The following is a 22,138-nucleotide window of genomic DNA, read 5'->3' on the forward strand; positions in this document are numbered from 1 at the left end:
CCCAGGTTCCCTCTTCTGGGCTTCTGTAAACTCTTAGAGATTTGAGCTAGCCAGTTACTTCATGTCTGTCTGGTTTCCCCTCATTTTGACTGATTCTGGAGAATACTCAGTCTATCAGGTTATCTTTTGATTGTTTTTGTTTCCTTTTAGTTAATTTACCAAGTCATTTTTTAAAAATATCTGGAGAGTCCCCCAAATGTATTACTGTGGCCTTATTGTGCTGCCTTCATAATTGTATGGCAGTCACTTTTACTATTAGAAGGAATAGTAATAAACTGGAGAGCGACTAATGATTCTTTTTAAGATGTATTGTCGAAGGCTTTCACGGCCGGAGAACGATGGTGGTTGTGGGTTTTCCGGGCTGTATTGCCGTGGTCTTGGCATTGTAGTTCCTGACGTTTCGCCAGCCGCTGTGGCTGGCATCTTCAGGCTGAAACGTCAGGAACTACAATGCCAAGACCACGGCAATACAGCCCGGAAAACCCACAACCACCATCGATTCTTTTGAAGGTTCAGAATAATTGGCTTTTCTGGAGATTGAGAACCCCCCCCCCCCACTGCATTAATTATGTAATTTTTCCATTTTTCTTGTAGGAACCATTGGTTTTGACGACAATATTATCGTTGTTTGTCAAGCTTCATAATGTTCGGGTTAGTGCAGCACCCTCTTTATCATAACTGTTGGGCTTTGCTGCAACTCATTTCATATATAACTTGTGGTTCCTCTTACAGGAAGACATTGTGAATGATATCACAGCAGAGCATCTCTCTATTTGGCCATCATCCATTCCAACGTAAGGAAATTACTCATTCATTTCAGCATCAGCTATAATAATTGTGAAATGTGTTTTTCTTCCGGTCTGTGCAGACGTTGTCTTGATCCTGAGTTCCTAGCTTTTAGGCTCTCTCTTTTCTGTTACGTCTAGCTGTGTTTCAGGAACATCTGTGCAATTTAGGAATAAAATGAGAGGAGACCTGTGAGGGGCTCATAGAGATGGGAAATCCTCTCGCTCTCACCATCATCACCTGCTTGCCTACTGTGTGTTTGTATACCATTTTTATTTTTATTTTATTTTATTTTATCGTATTTATATTCCGCCCTCCCCGCAAGCAGGCTCAGGGCGGATGCATGCCCTCCCTTCAATTGACTATATGTGTGCAAATTATTTTAGGATTACAGTGGGAGCTAATTAAGGAAAGAAAAGGCACAACATTTCTTGCTATTCTCCACTGCAGATATCTTGTGATATCTGTGCGGTGGCAACCCAAAATGATACACAGACTCTGGCCTTCTTGGTTTCTTTGCCAAATGTGTTAATGCACAGATATTACTATTTATTTATTTATTAGCAGTTTTACCCCCAGATTACCAACTTGTTCTGTAAACCTGGAGGTTCTCCAGGTTTGAAGAAGTTAAAACAGATTTGCCTTTCAGCACAGGGGCCACCCTTTGACTATTAGATATTGGGGGTGGTGTCCCTGTTGCTAGACTGACTGATCAAACTAGCATAGCTGCCATTCTGCGAGCTGATGCGGAGTCCTTCTGTTAAGTCTAGCGTGTGTGGGCTTTGATACCATTTTGACTTGCCTGAATAATTGCTGTGACCATCCTTGCTTCATGCATGCATAGTAACAGTGGGTAATGTTTTCTGCCTGTTATTTCCCTCAACAAGCATGAACACAGAGCATATCAATCTTACATTTATACTTTTTAGTTTTCTTCATGCTTAAAAATACTATGCCTGCTGATGGAGGAGAAGGGCTTGCTCTGCCGCCAAAATTTTGGGCCAGTCCTGTTGCCTCCTTTGTGTTAATGAAAGCAACAAAAATGGAGCTGAATACTTCTAAGCATTTCCTGACATACTATGAACTGCTGTCTTAAATGAAGGGAAGACAATAATATATCTTCCTCTTTCTCTTTGTTACAATGGGGTGTGAAGATGCCCTTATAAAGATACCACTTATATTTATAATAGTTTCCAAACTAGAATGTGCTTCAAATTGTGGGAAATTTGTGGAACATTGCAGGGCAACTCCACATCCTCCCTGGGGTGATCCAAGTTAATGTTGGTAACATCATTATTTCTATGCAGTCTTAGAGCAGAAAGGGGAATTCCAAATTGGACCAAGCCCTACATGTCTTCTTGTGAGCTGTTTGTTGGCATGCCTGTGTAATATTGTCTTTGAGTAGTCAGAGAAAGCTTTTCATAATCCTAGTAAATCACATAGGGTTAATGATACAGAAATGGAAGGTTTAATGATATAGAATGTTCTGGTGAACAGAAAGTGCCCCCCCCCCCCCCGCTAAATAAATGTCTTTTCAAATTGTGATCTTATCCTCTCTGTTGATGATGGCAGGCAAAAATAAAGCACTTACTACTCTTGTCAGTACCACAGCCTAGTTACAGCATGTTTGTTTTTTGCCTGTCACCATGAACACAATTCTTGGTTAGGGGTGCTTCAGTTATAGCCTGTGAATAGATTTTGAATTCGCATATTTAAATACTATTTATTGGCTAATATTATAAAAATCCTATTTTTAGTTTACAGTCAGTGGATTTTGAAGCTGTAGCTGTTACTATCAAAGAGCTGGTCAGTTATGCACTGACTATAAACTCAAACAACCATTTCTGGTTAATAATTCAGGCGGACATTTATTTTGGTAAGTAGAATGAACCACTTTTGGCATTTCTGTGGCTGTGTGACTGGCACTTTTCACATCTGCTCTTTGTGCAGCTTAAGAACAGTTATATGTGCTAGGGTGTAGGGTGGGAGTGGTTTTTTTTAAACTGTAATTGCAATGTCTGGAATTGTATGTGGGCAAACTTTCATATTTATTAGAAACACTTTATCTAAATTTTATACAAAATGGTGTACTGTTGTACCCTTCTCCATGTCTTTTTCAGTTGATGCATTTTTTTTATTTGCCGACTATCAGGGTGGTGTTCTTCATTAAATTATTCTTATCCAGAGCAGGTTTCTTCAGAGAGGAAGGGTAGAAAACGAATGCGACATAGTTATTGCATAAATTTTGCCTTAACCAATATTTTTGTTTCTTGCCAATGTAGCAACCAATCAATATTCTGCAGCTCTTCACTACTATCTTCAGGCAGGAGCTGTCTGCTCAGATTTCTTTACTAAGATGGTACCACCTGATGTATATACTGATCAGGCAAGTCATGTTCTTCTGTGACAGTAACCAGATTGACTGCATACGTTACACTTTGCAAACATAAAACTGGGCTTTCAGGAGCAGTCTTTTTTATATACTAGGGCATTGATCAGTTGGAAGTTTGAGATTCCAAACTTCTGAATCTCTTCTATTCCAGTGAGAAACCCTGTGTAAAATTCATGGTATGCTTGAATGGGTCTCTGAATGATATTGTAGTGCATCATTATGTTGCTAAGGGGTTCTCCACCCATTTATGTGACTAGACTCACTCATAAAGATAACATTTTTCTGCCATATCATAGCTATATGCGTGTACAGAGAAGTGCTCTTGCTGGCTGACTCTCAGCATCAGAATTATCTTCTTGTGAAGCTTCAGCATCTTCTGGAAATGCTTTAAGATGCTTTTATCCAGGGCATTAGAGACTCAAAATATGGTAAAAATCCTATACTGTTACCAGCCCTTGAGATGGAGCATGATATAAATTCCATCTTTTAAAAAATTGAGTACAGCACAAAATTGTGGACTGGAAGTGAGATTAAGGAGCTGTGTCCCACGCACGATTAGGGATATTCACAGAAATTGTAGTCTACCACTGCCTAAGTACCTCTCTCCTTTAACGGTTGCCAGTTTCTCAGGTGTGTCCCCCATAAAAGGAGGCTAGCTGTAGCTGTACTTTGTAGCAGAGTTGATCTTAGCTTTGCTGTATTATCAGGCAAGGCTCCATGTGGCTGAAGAGGAAAAAAATTGAATTTGGTTTGCATTGTATTGGCGCCCACTGGCAGTTGAACAGTGAGGCGAAGAGACAAGGGACAGGTGAATTAGTCACCCATCTGCTTGAGTGTATTTTAGGTCTTTTCCTCTCCTGTTCTGGGAGAAACACGTTAAGAAAAATGTGCCTGTTGAGGCAAATTCTGCAGAGATAGAGTTTATTTAGAAAATTTATTTGCTGTTTTTCCAGAGGCGTGGTCCACAATTAAGACAAGCCAAACAAGCCAGGGCATAAAAAAACAACATAAAGCAAACATTTAGTGGCCTAAAACAATATTTATAAAACATTCCTTAAGCCGGACATAAATAGTTTAAAAAGATGTAACTTTTTAGTTGAAAGCCTGGGTAAAAAGATGTTTTGATGTGGTGCCTAAAGGAAGTAAGGCAGGCGCAGGTTTTCACAAGGGTGAGACACCGCCGCTGAAAAACACCCTGTGGGGTCTTGTCTATTAGTGTCTGTAGCTTGATTCCTATTTCCCTTTGTTGGATGCTTTTGATTTGAGGAATCGTTGGTCCCCACTGCAACTTTTAGCCTTCTGCTAGCTGAAAAAATGAATCCTTGGGGGCCAGCAGGAAGAATCCATGACACAATCTGAAGTCCTGTGGAGGTTACCTATGTATGTGCAGAATCCAGTGGAAACTTGACACAAGCCAGATGAGGCTTTGCATTTATCAACCAAAGAATGCAGATTTTTATGCAGTGTTGTCTTTTCTAGTATCCGTTGGCAGGCACATTATTTCGAATGGCTTTTTGGTTTTAAAGGAACTCTGAAACCAGCAGTCTACCTCTAGTTAAACCAGGAGCCCTTAAACAAAATCCTTACTGAACAAAGGGTTAATTGTATTGTATTGAAATGTACTGGATACTGATTGTATTAACCTCATACTGTGTAATCCGCCTTGAGTCTCAGTGAGAAAGGCGGACTATAAATGACATAAATAAATTAAAATTCATAGTTGCTAGATAAGGGCTGCTGTGTTACTTTCTGGTAAAAGCCTGAAATAATAAAGTACTGAAATAATACCAGTACTTCTAAAGGGATATGAATTGTATCCTGAGTATTGCATGACTTATCTTCTGTAACTGGATACATTATAGAATTGCTGCTTAAGCTGTCTTTATTTCTGTCTAGGTGATAAAACGGATGATAAAATGTTGTTCTCTGCTCAACTGCCACACGCAGGTAAGACTTGTATATCTAAAAAGGAAAGCCTACCGCATAAAAATTTGCCAGACTCTTTTTACAATGCATGTTGCACTGCATTTTTCTGCAACAGCACGTTCAAGTGAAGTGATATTGTGACATAGTGTATTTTATCAAGTCTGTTCCTTTATCCTACATAGGTAGCTATTTTATGCCAGTTCCTACGTGAAGTAGATTATAAAACTGCATTTAAGGCACTTCAAGAACAAAACAGGTAAACTGTTTTTTGATGAATACTATGATTACTTTATGCACAATATTTTTATTTTTAATTAAATGAAATGTGACTAATTTATGCCCTACATTCTTTTTCAGTCATGATGCTATGGACTCTTACTATGACTACATCTGGGATATTACAATCTTGGAATATTTGACATGTATCCTCTTCTAAAAACAGCTATCCTTGGTAGACTTGATGAAATTAACTTCAGTGATTTCATTAAGTCTCCTGCCAAATAAGTTTTTATAAAATATCAAGGCTTTTTTCTGGTAAAAATATCAGATACTGTACCAAAAACATGAATCTCTGAATTGGACCCATTGATGTTAACTGTGTTCAGTTGCAACATAACAAATCCTGTACTGGATATCAGACAGGCTTTTTAATCTTTGCCCAGGTGCCAGGGGAATACGTCAAGGTCACAGTATGAAAATTAGTGTTATAGAAGTGCTATCAGTAAGGTTATCAACTCTTGCTGAACTGTTCTGTGTTTCCTTAAGAGGCTTGCAGACCTTCATCATAAGCGAGGAGAAACAGACAAGAGACAAATAGCAGTAAGTCACTGTTCCGTTTCTGCTGTGCCAGTACTACTCCTGTATAGCTATAGCATGCTGTAGCAATCTGCCTAGCTCCCCACCATCTTAGAAATCTTTTAACTGTTCATGCTTTAAGTGTGAATTTGAATCTTGTTTGTTGCCTACATGAATTCATTGATGCTGTGTATTATTTAGATTAAAGCTATCGGCCAGACCGAGCTGAACACCAGTAATCCAGAAGAAGTATTACAGCTTGCTGCTCAAAGGCGGAAAAAGAAATTTCTGCAAACAATGGCACAACTTTACTTCTAGAGACCTTCTATGCCACCGAGAGGGTGTCATTTTTATGACATTCCAACAATTTATTACATGTGAGACTTTCATACAATACATATTTATAAACAATACAGTGTGGTTTTTTTCCTCTTTAAAAAACACAAATCCCTCCTTTTTTTACAAACATGTATAGAATGTTATCTTCCATATTGCATCGCTAACAGATGCAAGATGGAGCACAGAATACACCACCTTAGACACCATATAAGCTTTCTGTACTATTCAGAGTATCCTGCTAGGATGCCTGTAACATCAGTCATCTTCACTCTTACGTTCCCCCCTGGCATTGTAGTAGCTTGTTCTGGACCAGAAACATATCTCAAGAAAAAAAGAGGTAGGATGTGACCATTAAAAAAACTTGTTCCCTCTGGAATAGTTCAGATGTTGCAAACTATCACTCTTTAGGGTTATGCATGACCTGTTGATAAATAGCATCTATTCTTCCCTAGCCAACTGTCATGTACATCTGAACCCAAATGCCAGTCTGCTCATTTCCCTCTAGCCCAGGATTCTAGAAAATGGTTTAATGCGTGATTGGTCCTAAGCCTTTTTGTCAAGGGGAGGGAGGGGGAGGAGGAAATGCTTCATACCAAGTCATGTCTGTGAAGTCATGGTCTTTCCAGTTTACAGCAAATTGTTCCATTCTGTGCTGTAAATTGTGTATAAATTATTGCAGTTCTGCTTCATTACAGTGGCAGTAACAGTGTACATGTAGCAAAACACTGCTGAAGGCCAGTCACCAGTTCAGCCATTGTTTTAGGCACTTTGGGGACTCTGGTTAGGTAACCATGGTGGTAGCTCAGGAAGTTTTACAAAATATGTGTGGCTTTCTTTGTTATTAAAGGTTGCTGGAGAAACGAAGAGCAAGAACTACATCAGCTCACTTAATTGTAGACTTGGCCCTGGCTATTTGGGCTGAAATTCTGTTCAGGCTGTGCATGTAATTGCCATATGCCTTTGGAACAGCTCAGAACATTTTATACTGGGGCTAGACAAACAAGATACATTCTCCTGGCAGTTGGAATAGAGTGGGTAGATGTAAATCTAGAGCCAAGCCATCCCCAGTTGTCATATATGAAGCACACGGTCATATATGAAGCAAAAATTAAGGCTGTTCTTCCCTGTTAAAAAAATTGTTGCTTATGAATATCTCAAGAAATCCCGCTTTATCGTATAGCCTAGTAGATGAGACTGTAAACTTAATAGCTTCAGGCCTTCTCTATTTAAGACTTCCTTCTGTTATATTTGATATCTTTCCCAACAGTTCAGGAGTTCTTTAGAGTCTTAAGATGTAGAGTTCATACAGATGTAATTCTAGTATTTCATTTCTTTTCAGAGCTCTTTGGTGGAGTTATTATTCCTCCCGTAGACATAGGTGACAACTGCCCTGGCACTGCAACCGCTGCCTCAAAGTTAGCTTCTTCCTGTTGAGTTAAATAAAGTAGTTTTATTACTTCCAGTAATGGTAGTAGAAGTAGTAATACACTTGGAGTAGGTATTCTGTCAGCTTATTTAATAGCAATTTACCAGCAGGGCAGAAAAGTGATGATGCCCTTGTTACTTATCTCAAATCTGAATGGAACAAGTTCCATATCAGTTAGTTATCAACCTTGAGTTTCACACGGCCCCTGTCTTTTGTGTACCGCTTACCCGGAACACCTTTTGGAGTAGGTTCTTCACAGATTTGTGCATCAGATCAATTTTGACAAACACACAGTTGCATCTTGCAGTCCAGTTCTCTCCCATATTCACCCTGAACTGTTCTATCTGTCCCTTGGAAGGTTTGAAGAGAGAGGATGATTTCATCCCTTCTCCACTGCAGCTGCCTGCCCTGCTTGGCTACTGTACCACACAGGAGTAAATCACCCCAAGATCAGGAACAGAGACTATGGGGAGGGGAACACAGGTGTGACGGACTGCATGTTTTAGAGAAGCCTGGAAGGGCTGTGTACACACACATTTGCAGGACTCTTAAGAGTTGACCCCTCTCAGAGGCAGAGAGCTTCGAGTGGCAAGTTACTCCAAAGCCATCTGACTGGGTAGCCTGAGCTGAGAGAGGAGGGGTTTTGCCAGTCCTGTCAAGAGAGAGATTCTGTGAGGAGAGTTGAGAGACAGAGCGCTCAGGGAAAGCAGTTTTCAACACCTGCAGAACCGGGAAAGTTGGCAGGTTTGGGTAGCAAGTGCAAACTCCCCAACGGGCCAAAAAGAAAGGAGTAGATCTTTTTATAGAAGAGGAGATTGTTCCTTCCCAGTTGAATCAGGGAGACAGCGAGAGAGAGAGAGAGAGAGAGAGAGAGAGAGGAGAAATCCCTGGTCGCATGGGATAGATAACTGCCTGAGGAGACTTCCACATTCAGTTGGGGACTGAAGGTGTGTACAGAGAGGGGGCTTGAGGTACTAAAAAGAGGGTATCAGCCTTCTGAATCCCAGAAGTGAAGAATACTAAAAAGAAAATATACTCAAATGTTTTGGAGAAAAAGCTAGGGGGAAAAGGCTAACAAGCTTTAAGTGAAGAGCCTAAAAACAGAAGTCTGTGCATGTTCTGAATGTTACCTCAGTGATCTAGATGTATATATGTTGACATTTACCTCAAAAAGCTTCAACTCCTGACATGTAAATAAATTCCTTAGTTACTTTTGAGTTTTAAAAATGCCTCTGGTGCCATTTCTGCGGTTTGAGGACGAGGGAAATTCATAACAGGGAAGATCCTCAACTAATAGTCCCTTCTGCTGCCAAATCATAAGATCCAGGTGTCGCCATTGTGAATGAGTAAGGTGGGGAAGGGCTTTTTTTGCAGTGCCAAAGACATTAGCACCCAGCTCTTAAAGCACAAGCTGCCATTTGTTATGCTGCCTTAATAAGGCTTAGAAGAACAATATGCATGATAGATTGGAGTGATAGGTCTCAGACATGACATGGCATCATAAACTGAGCTCTTGGCATTTTGTTTTTGAAGTAGGTCTGCCTTTCAAATCAGGACCAGTACATTAAGCTGCACCTGTACATTAAGCCCAATTTCATCAATTGAAATGGTCCAAAGGAACTGTTACTGGCATTACTGGGCAAACAGCTCCCAAGAGAAAGAACTGCACACCCCCCAATCCCTTGGGCAGTGGTCCTGTTTTTTAGACAAGTGGTGTGAGCACTATTCATGAGTCTCCCAGCATTACATCTGTTTAAGGCTATAATGAGATGGTGGATTCAGCATGTGTTAATTTAAACAGTTACTGGGATGTATCTACACGAGGGGCTCATCCAAACAAATCCTTTGCTTTTTTGCAAACAACTACATGGATAATGAAAAAAGGAAAGTTAACTGGCAAGAAGGAAAGGGAAGTTGCCCCAAATATTCTGTTATGCGCAGTTTATTGATTCGTCCTCTTTTTCCTGTGCAGAGGGATTTTTTGGATAAGGATCTAAAATTTCTCTTAGCTGACAAGAGTCCAGCAATAACTCTTATCCGTTGCTGAATTCCTGGCTTATGTGTGGAAGTCAAGGGTAACATTTTATAAAGCCCCCTATGACTGTGCTGTATCCTGAGATAATTTTGCTGTCTGGGGACACGATTGTGCTGCCCTATGAATTTATTCCACAACATTTCTCCTGTTTTGTCTGTATTATTTATGCCAATAAAGGTTGCTGCTGCTGTGCAGGAAAGGGAAGTTATTGCTGTCTATATATCTTCATTTTCCTTCGACTCTCTCTGCCTTGAAAAAGTAGAAGGAAATGATGGGGGAGGGCCCTTCAAGCCCTTCTCTAGTGCTTTAGGATCTCAAAATTACCACAGCATGTATGGTATGGCCCAGTGATCTTTGACAAGGTGCTCACTTTCTTCTTCCCCCAAACAGCCAATCTTCACTCCCCCCCCCCCTTATTTAATTTCTTCTGTTTCTGGTGTAGCATGGTGGTTGGGATGCAAAACAGCGTTCTGCTGGTTCAAATCCCACAGTTGCTATGAGCTCAGCAGGGGGGCTTGGGTAAGCCACTTTTCTCAGCTCCAGCTCCCCATGTATATTGTGGGGATAATAGTAACAGACTTTGTTCACTGCTTTGAGTAGGCATTAATCTGTCTAGAGACAAGGTTTATAAACACACTATTATTATTCTGTATCTTCAAGTAGCATCATAGGACAACACTTGGCTTGGAACCACTCAATATTTTGTGATCAGCTTTAACTCCCACAGTGGCTGTTTTGTAGTTTAATGCATCCCTCTGCAGCAGCCCTTTTTGTGGTGGCAATCATTAACTTCTCAAAGTTCCTACAGGATCAGCAAGTTTGGGGGGGCTACCGGTATATATTTAATTGGTTGTTTCAAAGTGGGGTTGATGCATAGCATCCTTTTCATATTCCTAGCAGCAATAAAAAACATTACTGTCACCATGCAGATGAAATTAAGACCAAGGAAAACAGTAGTCTTACCAGCATATCCAAGTAGTTAGTGTGGGTTTGTATATTGTGTCTATTTTCTGCTGCAATTTTCTTAAAATTCTTCAATTTTACCGGTGCTTTTCTTGCTACCTTGACAAATGGTCTCATCCATTCCACACATTCTGAAATACTGCTCCAGTCTAAGCCTAAGAACCAAAAACAGTAATCTAGTTGAGTTTCATAATCAGTTCTGTTACAAGTTCGCACAAAGTTACTCCTGTTACATATCCATTGTCTTTCCTCCATGAGCCCAGGGTGATTGTTCTTCACATCTCCATTTTATCTTAAGAAATCTATGAGGTTAGAGTAAATGTCACCTACTGAGCTTCATGATAGCCTTAAACGCCTACTATACTGTGCTGGCAGCACATTTGATGATGTGGTAGTCTTTAGAGATTAAATTTAAAATAAAACAGTCCTATTTAAACAGTATACCGCTTCTAAGATATTCAAAACACTTTCACTCATTATCATGGTAGCTGTTACCGCAGCCTTATAAATGAAATATCACATACTGTAAACGGGGGCAAGCTCAGACACACAGCAGGTTGCCTGTCACTCAGTGAGTTCATGAAAGTGAAGGTTTGAATAACTTCCTGACTGACAGCTCAATCTTAGCCAGTACATTAGCTATCATTGTAACAATTTCACTGTCCTGTTAGGCAGAAATCCTAGTTCAAAGGAAACCACTCACAGATCTATCGCGGTTATTGATAGCATTTCATGCCTCAAGTTAAAACCAGTGACCACAACGCAGAGAAGTAAGACCAGCAGGGGCCAAAAACTACATGGCCACCATCTGATGTTTCCGTGGAAGTCTGCAGCTGCAGCTTCCAGCACTAAAGAGGCAAAGACTTTTAAATGCCACCTAGCTTCTCCGGGTGAGGTTAGTGGGTAGAGTTGTATTTATTTATATCTTGTTTTTCACTCCAGTTGAGACTCAAAGCAGCTTAGAACAGGGTTCTCCCTTTCTCTATTTTCTCACAGCAACCACCCTGTGAAGTAGATGAGGCTGAGACTATGTGAGAGGCCCAAGACCATCCAGCAAGTTTCCATGGCTAGAAATGGAGATTCGAACTCGGGTCTCCGAGGATTCTAGTCCAACACATTATCCACTATGCTACAACTCTCAAGTTGTAGGTAACAGGCAACAATTGTCCCACCTTCAGAGCTCCCAGCTCTTCCTTTGCAAGCAGATATCCCCTTTTCCAAAAAAGGGAAGGCATTAGTTCTCTTGCCTGGTTCTAGTACTTTTAGCAGGAGAGAGATTGGAAGATTTTTTTTAAAAAAAATAGTTGACTCAGGGTAGGGATAGGATTTTGTTGTTAGAACCCACTGGTTTCCAGTGACTGGATGAAGAATTGATAGGAATGGGCAGGAGTGGGTGGAAGAGATAAAAATGCAAGTAGGTTCGTAGTCCAAAATGTTGGTACTTGCTGTAGATGGGAAAGAACAGTAGCTTGCAATTGGAGTATGCAACTGGAGATCAGCAGCTGTATGCTCTAATAACCTAGAACAAAGGGAAAGTATTTCTAGAACCTAGTCTTAACTACAGACTTCAATCCAATTTTCATACAAATAGGCAAGCAAAGGCACAAGAACATGTTTATCATACCTGACACTTTCTTAACTACTTCTACTGAGGTATAATGGCAAGTTGCAGCAGCAGCCAACGTCCTGTACTGGAAATCCAGAGAATTGACGTCTAGAATACAGAGATCTAAGAGCTGTAAAGGAAGCCACGCATATCGTTAAGATTCCTATTATAACCAAACTCTAAAGTGGTGCAGTGCAAACCCTCATTTACTTCAGCTGTTGCTTAACCCAATTCAACCTTTTCTCAGGGGTTTCACGATGAGACAATCTTCCCACCCATTTAAAAAAGAAGCCAGGGTGAGTAGGGAAGAATTACATTTCAGAAAACTTCAGAGATCATGGTGTGGTGGTTGGTTTCAGACTAGGATCATGACCACATAGTAGTCAAGAAGAGAATCTGTGGATCATACCAAGCACAATATGTGTAGTATTCTCCAGTACAAATGCTACATTCCATTGTAGAGCTCAAAATAGTACCACTGTATACCATGCAGTAAATATCATGCAGTTGGGTGAGGAGGGAGATGAAAGACGAGTACACAACTGTCAGTGCAATCCTATGCCGTTACTCCTGTCTTAAGCCCTTTGGTTTCCTTGAAGTAACCCTGCATAGGACTGTACTGTATATGATGAAGAGCTTAGGACATTTTCTGCACATGGCTTCTTGCCCTGCATCCCAAAGCCAGCCTCCTCATGGTCTTCAGACGGACAAGCAATGCAATATTGTCACTCCCTTCTACTGCCAAGTTAGAGAGGCATCTATGCTAGAAAGGTCCTGCTCCTTCAACAAACTACCCATGCTGGAATAGGTGGGCACTCACCTGTGCGATTTGAATAAACTTTTCCTGAGAATACTGAGGTAGCAGCACCTTTGGAATATCTTTCAGAGCATCCACTTGGAGATAAAGGTTGAGCCAAGAGACTATCGTTACTGGGCAGAGTTCCCAGTTTAGAGCCTGTGTTTCATGAAGATAAAAGTGAAACGTTTTAGCCCTCCCTGTGTGCAGTTTGACATGATACAGTAAAATATGCCAGATTATCTGCTTCAGTGAACTAGGCCTGTGATGTATGCCCCCAAGTCCTATTTAGGATCTCACCATGTACCCAAAGGCTGGCTTCAGTCTCATTTTGAGACAATCCAGTAAGAGCAAGCAAGCAATTCCATAGATCGTACGCAGTTTCATCATCACCCAAGATACATTGCCCACTACATAGCTAGAAAGATACGGCTAGAGCCTACAGCCTCTCTATACTAGCATAAGCTATTGGTTGCTTAACTAGTAATCCTGTAGAATGAATATTACCTTACCCTCAAAGCTAGGTTTTAAATGATAATCTTCTTTCATGAAGACTGCACCCTGTCTCTCAGATCTGTATACATATTGTTCACTAATATTTCCTTCCGTACCATATCCTACGATAACTTCTTCTGTTCGTTTCCCAGCTGTCAGACTCTCTGTGTGGGTCAGAGGTTGGGGCTGTCATGTCTTCCTTTTCTTAGTCCAACTGGGGATGTGCTTTAGAATCGGGAGAGGAGGGAGGCCATTGTAGCACCTGTCCCCCCACTCTCTCCTCTTCTATTCTCTCTCTCTCTCCCCATCACTTTTTCCTCTGCCTTGGGAGTAGTCTGGCCCTTCTTGCTTGCCCTGCCCTGCCCTGGCCTGACAAAGGATTATCTGGGGGCAGGCTGACCCTGGACCCCCAATGCCCTCTCTTCAGGCATGGGCCCAAGGTGAGTGAAGAGAATCTGGGCCAATGGCCTCCCTGGCTGGGCCCTCCTTTTCCTGCCCCTCCCTCTCTCAGAGTTTTAAGAGGCTGCCTAAGCCCCTGGAGACCACAGCTGCTGCTGGCCTCTCCCTCTGGCCTGTTCTCAGGTGCAGTCTGCTGCCTGAGCCCTGCCTGCCTTCTGAGGCAGGCCTGCAAAGATTCAAGGCTGATGGTGGTGAACCTCTGAGTGTGACCTTGACTTTACTTCTTTCTCCACAGCCTCTGGGCAAGGCTGCCCCCTGCCAGAGGCTCCCCTGTAGTAGGTAAGTGCAGGAGTGGGGCCGCCACTCCCGACACCAACTTAGCAAACTTTTTTATCCTACCCTGCTACAAAGATCTTAGGAGTCTCCTATGCATTTTATCATCACAACATCCCCATGTGGTAGTTAGGCTGGGAAATCCTGATTGGCTGAGGGACTCCCAGAAAGCTTCACGGCTGAAAGTGTCGCTACATGAGACGCCTCAGCGCATGTTCCTCAAGTGTAGGGAGACGCAATGTTAGCTGGGAAGCATAGTTGAAAAAGACAGCCAGCAGAGATTGCTCCTTGGAGGGTTTGTTAATTTCATCTTCACCTCCCCAGTATAAAACTGTGTGGGATCACAACCAGAGGGCAACGAGGAATGGAAATGGGCTGGAGCTGCCTCCCGGAGCTGGCCTTGGACCTGAAGAAGTTACAATGGGCTGAGGTTTCCCTTCTGGCATTTCACAAGCCCTTCACACAGCTCCAGCACATAGCAAAGCCTTTGCCCTGCCACCGTTTGTCTTTTTAAATTCCCCTTCCCAGGTAACATTGCATCTCCCAACACTTGTTCACGTATCAGATGTCTCATGTAGAGAGAGACTGCGAAGAGATCTGAATGTCTATGTCCCTGGTCATAGTCTGGCACTAGCCACTACACCATGCTGTCACAATGATCAATATCTTTGTTACCTTTAGTATAATAAGCTCCATCCTTATAATGTCTTCTTCAGTGCAAGCACCATCAGTAACATATGCAAATTCCTGTAGCTTGGGAGCATATATCTCCTTTTTAAAGAGAAAGGAAAACCGTAAGGCAACTGTTGATAACACTGTTGTTCAGAGTACTTTACAACCCTGTTTAGCAGAGCACTATTACAGAAGTTTTGCAGAATAAACTCAGGTTCAGTTCAGATGCTTAAACACATACTGATGGGTTTGTGACCCAATAGTGATCACAAGGAGGAGCTGGATTGTGTGAACCATGTCAAGGGGAATGGTGTGTATTTGCCCACACCATTCCCTATGTCAAGGATCTAATTCACACAATTGCATCACCACACAATTTGAGATATTCCACAAGCCCACAGCAGCCCAGTCTGCTTTCATGAGTACTCCTGAGGTACCAAAAGTTTCTGGACTGCTGCCCTTTGCAAGCTGCCTTGAGCAAGACAGAAGATGCAGAACTGGAATTTGAAACAAGCCTGCTGGGGTCAAGTCTGTTATATCCTTTAGAGATGACACTGGCTCTATATCTATTGAGGCAAATCAATCAACAATTTAATTGAAAGAGATGTTCTGCCTTCTGCTTATGTGATGCACGTAATGCCTATTTTACTTTATTCGAAAAAAGAAAGAAAACTGAACCAATGCAGAATAGCAATACAATGCCACGGCTTGCAAGTAAAAAACACCCCAGTGCTACACAAAGTTCTCACAAATCTGTATGATAAGACTCCATTTGCAAAGTAATTAAGGAGGTAGCATTTTTAGGGCATAGGGACCTATAAGTGATATATTATCCCACAACCTAGAACTTTAAGCAAGAAGTCCAAATTTCCATTCAGATTTCCTTCTGTTAATAATCTGATATCCTTCAACTCTGAAAGTAAATAGCAAGGAGACTGTTTAAAAACAAGGAAGCATGCAGATTAAAGTACAGTGACTAAAGAAGCATGCAGTATCCATGTTTGTAGTTAAATGCTTCACATAGTGACACAGCTCTTGCCATTGCATTATCCAGTTAGATTTGATGGGTATAAACATCTAAATATTTGCCATTTTAGGAACAAATGAAGCTCCCCAGAACCATTGTAATATTTTACTTGTGCCATTTAGAACTTTCACTGTGAGTCATTTAAATTCAAGCTTTTTATAATCTACTGGCTTAAATATAAAACCAGTTCCTTTCTCAGCGGCTTCACCAAGGAAGGCTTTACTTGTCTTGGACAACTCTAAAAAGGGAGTGATCTAGCTGTATAATCAAAGAAACGTTGTGCTTACAGCTACTTACCTCAAGCTTAGAAGCAACGAACAGCGTTGTAATTCCTATGAGCTGAAGCATGGTTTTGTTTATATTTTTTTGAGTCAGCATGAATCGATCGAAAAAGTCTTGAGCTAAGTAAAAAGTTTCTCTATGGAGTGTATACACTTCACATACCTATAAGAGAATGAACCCCAGTGTCACGACCACCCGCACTATAAAACAAATAGTCCAAAATCTGAGCAGAATATTGCTTTTCAAGCAATTCTTCAATCGAAGCAAGAGCTACACTGGTCCTGTAAGTGGAGGTTAGCTCTGTACCCAATCTTTCCTAAACATAGCACCTGAAATGGTTATTTTACAGTATCATAAATACTGAGAAGGAATGCTTCAGTCCCAAGAATGTACCTGTTTAGAACAATGGCCCACTTCAAGTGTCCTTTAGCTCTCAACACAAGTTCTTAATTTTCCTATTAATTCAGTAACTTAAAAAGAATGTATGTTTAAATTTGCATCCAAGGTGCAGCAAGAGAATAAAAGTATAGAACTTAAGAAGGAACTGTTGATTTTTGGTCCACATGCAGTTGCTTTCTAGAGTCATACCATTGGCCTATCAAGGTCAGCATCATCTACTCTGACTAGAAGCTGCTCTCCAAGGTCTCAGGCAGAGGTCTTTTACAATCCGCTACTTCCTAGTTCTTTTAACTGAAGATGCTGGAAATGGAACCTTTGGAGCTTCTGCCAGGAAAGGAGATGCTCTATACCTAAGCCAAGCCCCTCTCCAAAGTACTAGTCTCATGTACCCCATGTTACATTTACACTTAGGAGACTCACCTCTAGAAGCCAGTCTAATAGAATTGATCTCATGTGTGGTTGTAGGCTCGAGTGTAGAGATGTGAAATGTTTGCAGTGAGAATATTTGTTCTCTTTCTTTAGAATGTTCAACCAGACATCTTTAGAACTTCCCCAACTAGAAGCAAGACATGCAAAATTAAGTTTTGTCTTTTAAAAAAGCTAATTTTGTCTCGGGGCAACATAACATTGTCAAGAACTCAAGGGTGATAGATTTAGAAGTCATAGACCTTGATTTAGAAACGAGTCAATTGGATTGGCCAGATCAAAACTTGTGGATATGAACCCTTTAGAAAATTCAGAAAATCTTTATTGGATTCATTTTAAAGTTCGTTAAAAAAGAAATGAGAAAGCAAGAAACAACTAAAAGCCTTCAATCAGTGCTGAAGCAATTAGAAAGTCAAATAACACAGAAGCCATTTAATATATATACTGTGCCTGCATAGTATTTAATAGTAATTATTCCAAGCATAAGTCTTCCATGCATTAAGACAAGCAGTTCAATCATTGTTGTAGGGAGAGGGGAATCAAACTAACCTTCCTACAAGGAGCTACAATTTCAAAGAGCACAGTTCTTCTCTTCCCCAATTTATTCGCGCAACCATGCTGTTAAGCTGGTGAGCTAAGAGATAGGTGACAAAAGTCACACAGTGGGCTTCATAACAGTGGGGATTTGAATCCCGGTCTCTCCAGTCCTAGCTAGACATCCAGTCCTAGCTAGACATCCATACAGTTTGATTATTTTACTGTGTGACAGGTAAAACATGGTGGTCAGTTTCATGGCAACAACCATATAAGACCATGCCAGTTTCCTTGCGGGGGAAAATGACGCTATGAAATGGATGCAACCTGTTCTGTCTGCTACATGTAGAGTTCTTCATATAAGACAGGCTGCACGGTAGTAACATCTGCTGAATTGTAGCCAAGATCTTTTAATGTTCTTCCACAAATAGGTCTTAATAGCCCACCACAGGTAGCATTTTCCCCCAATAGTTGACACTATATACAATTAAATTCATCAAAATTTCATAACAATTCAAACCTGTTTTTCATCATCATCTTTAAAATATTCAGGCCAAGTAATATAAACTTAACCTTTTCTCAGGGGTTTCAGGGAGAGACAATCTTCCCACCCGTTTGAAAACAAAAAAGCTGGGGTGGGTAGGAAAGAAGTACATTTCAGAAAGCTTCAGCCTATAGGTTTCAGAAGGCAGAATCCACAACAGAAGGCTGTTCTGACAGCATGGGTTCTGAGAATCAAAGATTCTCTTTTCCCTACTACTAGATGTAAATGATTCGGGAAGTGGATTTAAAGTATCATCACATTATTTTTATTTATTTATGTCATTTATAGTCCGCCTTTCTCACTGAGACTCAAGTCGGATTACATAGTGTGAGATCAATACAATCAGTAGCAATTACAAGGGGCAGGCATTTCCATACAGTGTCAAGGACATTTCCATAAACAATGTCATAGGGTAGAGGAATACAAGTTTACAGAGACATCGCATTAGCAAGGATCCAATATAGGGTTGAAGGATTGCTGAAACAGAACATACATTAGACAACATGAAGCACAAGCAGTATATACGACTACATATTCAAAGCAACAGATAATATGTAAAGCAACATAATGGTGGAGCCCATGGTTCCCAACTCTTTTATGGTCAACTTACCTAAGCTCAGGTAAAGGTGATGGATTTATGAAGAGATTTCTGAATCTGTATTTTTTAAATCTGGAAAAGTCAGTATTTGATGTTTCTTTGTGAGGAGTTTCTATTATTATGCAGGGTGAGATGCCTCCAGATATCGTAGGTGGCCAACAGCTCTGTAATAAAATATTAAGTGACAGCTTAGGCTAAAATCAAACATGGAATGCTTCCAGCCTTGGGAAGCAGTTTCTAATGTCCATATATTGTATTTATTACATGATGGACTACAAGTCGTAGCAAGAAGGTAGTGTCATCAGGTTGCTGGGTATTAATGATAACTTGTTAATCAAAACATTTACAACTCTATTATTATACATCCGGTAAGAACCTTCCTTAACAGAACAGTTAATTTTTTTAGCCTACAATGCAAATATAATTGTGAAGTACACAAGACTAAGTAGACAATAGCTATAATTTTTTATTTGTCTGAGTTAAACCTAAAAGGGGAGCAGCTCCCCCAACCATACCTAAGTTCCCCTGTCAAACTGGAGAACCCTGCCTGGGCTGACCTGGAGCCAGGAGGCGGAGACCAGCACTAGGTTTGCATACTAGCTTCTGTTGGGATGCAGCCCAGAGCAGCAGGAACTATGGACTTTTCAAACAGCGCTGCTTTTTCTGAAGCCAGAGGTGGCCACTGCACCTCCCCAGAGCTGATAGAGCTTTTGTCTTTTTTTATAGGATGTCAATTTTGTTGACCAGCTGTTGTACAAAAAAAAAAGTTATTTTTGTTACTTTGCTGTTTCTCTATTAAATTCCCATTAACCCGCTCTTTATATAGCAGCCTTACAATGAACAGGCATTTATTGATCACAGTGTAAATAGTTTGTCTCTGCTGAATCCAGTTATTACACAGACCACTCATGTATTCATGGGGCAAGTTAAACTTCACCTGCACCCCAAACATGAAAAGGAAACTCCCTTCACACTGAACACCATGTGTGCATCTGAACAATGTGTATATTGAACTCGGGGTGAGCCAAAATGCTTCCCCAAACTTTGTTAGAAGTTGGGGGTTGCTGACATATTGGCATTTTTTAAAAAGAAACCCTGTAAAAGCAATCATTCAGTCTAGCAGTTGGGGCACCACTTTTTGGCTTTGCATGGTGACTGGAGGGCAGGAAGCATTTTCCTTATGCTAGTTACATGGCATTGTCACCAAACGAGCAATCAAGTTCAGCCATGTAAGAAGAAAGACCAAAAGGAAACCCTAGTGTTTACCTGCCCTCACTTTGGTGAAATGTTGTATGAAAAGATACTGAGCAGTAGCAGGGAGTGCAGTTGCAGCCAGACCTCAAACAGGCAAAAGAGGGACTTTAAAAAGTGAATGGGAAGATGCTCTCATAAAGCTCCTGCTCAAGCTAAGAGAGTTCACATATAACATTTGATCCAGCCCTCATTTAATCTATTGCACATGTTGGTAGGCTGGCTCAGTTTCAAGGTAGTTATGTCTTTTAAAAAAGCTAATTTTGTCTCAGGGCAACGTAACATATTGTCAAGAACTCATGGGTGTTTGTTTATTGTGGAGATAACAGCATAATGGTTGTTGTGGGTTTTCCGGGCTGTATTGCCGTGGTCTTGGCATTGTAGTTCCTGACGTTTCGCCAGCAGCTGTGGCTGGCATCTTCAGAGGTGCTACACCTCTGAAGATGCCAGCCACAGCTGCTGGCGAAACGTCAGGAACTACAATGCCAAGACCACGGCAATACAGCCCGGAAAACCCACAACAACCATCGTTCTCCGGCCGTGAAAGCCTTCGACAATACAAATAACAGCATACTTTGTACACTGCTCTGAGTGGGTGTTAAGCTGTCCTGAAGGGCGGTATATAAATTAAATGTTATTATTATTACCTTAATTTCATACTGATGTCTTGTGTTGGTGTTTTCTTCTTGTCTCTTGGTATCCTTTGAAAGCAAGATATTAAGAAATCTCAGATATACCTTGTAAGTATTTCTCTACCCTTGACAGTACTATTAAGGCCTTCAATGTACTTGAGATCCCTTTATTAATTCCCGACAACAACAGTGCCTATGCAACAAAATATCACTGCTAACAAACAATAGCAGTATTTTTAAAGTTTTCATTTTTATAATATATGCAAGAAGAAAATGTAAAATTCTTACCATCCATGAAGCAATATTCTATGAAGGCATGTAAAGAATTTATATATAGTATTTCTGTTGCTCATATGTCCACAAACTTCAGCCACCTTTTCACGATGATGTGCAAATATTACCTCTTCTCTTACTGAAGCAATGCTGATGCAAACATATTGAAGGCTACCCAGTCAATCTGCATATTAGCTGGACCAGGCAATCCTGCCTTCATGTTAAGCATCAACCTCTCATCCACTCCTACTCACCTCGATTGCTTTTCTTTTTCTGGTCTGAAGACTCTCTGACACCTGCAGTTCTTGTGGAGATGTATCCTGGTAGGGCTGGTGCAGTTTAGCTTGTAAACGACTGCTGTAGAAAGTGAAAGACATGTGCCATCAAAATTGCACTGTAATGCGTTGTTATACATACACTGTAGCTTACAATAAAAGAGGTAAGTTACCTGCGTCTTGACATCTTAAGATTCCAGTTCCTTGCCTGCAACATGAGCAAGACCATATGTTTATTCCATGAATGCACAAAATGCTATTTAGCACAAATTAAGTCCAGCTCTCAGTGTTCATGCAGCAACCAAATATATCCCCAACTACTGCTGCAAAAGTACAGCCAAAGAGCTCACAGATGAACCCATGCGGCATACAGGTAGAAGCTTCATGAGCCTCTGTCTGGGCCTGAGAATATATGATCAGGAGCACAGAAGTATCCCATAAACAGGTGGGGCTCCTCACCATTTGACAATATTGTACTTAGAACGTAATGTCATCTGGGCAAACTGCTCACTCTTGTCATGTCTAATCTCCCCAAAACACTGCACCTCCTAGCGGAAAAGGGGCTATGATTGCCAGAATGTTACATCCTAATTTAGTCCTTCTATACACTGACATCCTTCTACTGTCAGCAATAAGAATGTTGTTTCCCAGACATAGGGTTCAAGATCATCCAAATACTGGTTAATCTAATCTACATACTGGTCAATTTCAGGTTCAACCAGCTTCTAGTATTTGGTCAATTGCTTGCAGTACATTGCTTTAAGTGGCCATTTTGTTCTGCATCTTAAAAGCCTAAATCCAAGCACCACCATATTTGCTTCTTCAGAAAAGCAGATCTGTATTACATCTACATTTTGCACTTAAATTATGTTGTTTCCTTCATTTATAGTATGTGTACCACTGTGCTGGTTTGTTTTATACACAAAACCACCAC

At 40.8% G+C, this 22,138-nt stretch overlaps 2 protein-coding genes across 3 annotated transcripts in view; one reads left to right on the forward strand and one right to left on the reverse strand.

Annotated features, from left to right (window-relative positions):
* INTS8 (integrator complex subunit 8) overlaps positions 1–6,312 on the forward strand; it is a 29,141-nt gene extending 22,829 nt beyond the window's left edge. The window contains exons 20-28 of one of the 2 annotated variants that reach the window (XM_054984736.1): positions 595–651; positions 733–794; positions 2,544–2,662; positions 3,069–3,172; positions 5,075–5,125; positions 5,287–5,360; positions 5,462–5,526; positions 5,880–5,923; positions 6,101–6,312. In XM_054984736.1, the coding sequence (XP_054840711.1) occupies positions 595–651; positions 733–794; positions 2,544–2,662; positions 3,069–3,172; positions 5,075–5,125; positions 5,287–5,360; positions 5,462–5,526; positions 5,880–5,923; positions 6,101–6,217 (693 nt within the window). In that variant the 3' untranslated portion in view covers positions 6,218–6,312. Of the gene's footprint in view, positions 1–594; positions 652–732; positions 795–2,543; positions 2,663–3,068; positions 3,173–5,074; positions 5,126–5,286; positions 5,361–5,461; positions 5,527–5,869; positions 5,924–6,100 lie in introns of both variants that reach the window. The other variant, XM_054984737.1, reaches the window with a different exon arrangement.
* Positions 6,313–6,380: 68 nt separating this feature from the next.
* On the reverse strand, positions 6,381–21,407 carry CCNE2 (cyclin E2). Its single transcript, XM_054984738.1, has 11 exons — positions 21,378–21,407; positions 21,184–21,286; positions 20,672–20,725; positions 18,786–18,937; positions 17,092–17,227; positions 16,288–16,434; positions 14,967–15,062; positions 13,089–13,223; positions 12,287–12,398; positions 10,663–10,817; positions 6,381–7,665 (listed from the first exon to the last, which is right to left on the reverse strand). Exons 1-11 carry the CDS (start codon positions 21,389–21,391, stop codon positions 7,564–7,566), a joined length of 1,206 nt encoding a protein of 401 aa, XP_054840713.1. The 5' UTR covers positions 21,392–21,407; the 3' UTR covers positions 6,381–7,563.
* Positions 21,408–22,138: the final 731 nt, after the last annotated feature.

Source organism: Eublepharis macularius, chromosome 7 (assembly GCF_028583425.1).
Source record: "Eublepharis macularius isolate TG4126 chromosome 7, MPM_Emac_v1.0, whole genome shotgun sequence".
Taxonomy (NCBI): domain Eukaryota; kingdom Metazoa; phylum Chordata; class Lepidosauria; order Squamata; family Eublepharidae; genus Eublepharis; species Eublepharis macularius.

What these genes read in the sequence shown, in the direction of transcription:
- CCNE2 (XM_054984738.1), bottom strand. An exon ending in GACATCAGTATGAAATTAAG is followed by an intron (nt 18,938 to 20,671) that starts GTAATAATAATA and finishes ATTTTATTACAG; the next exon opens with AGCTGTTGGCCACCTACGAT. An exon ending in TCACCTTTACCTGAGCTTAG is followed by an intron (nt 17,228 to 18,785) that starts GTAAGTTGACCA and finishes TCTTGCTTCTAG; the next exon opens with TTGGGGAAGTTCTAAAGATG.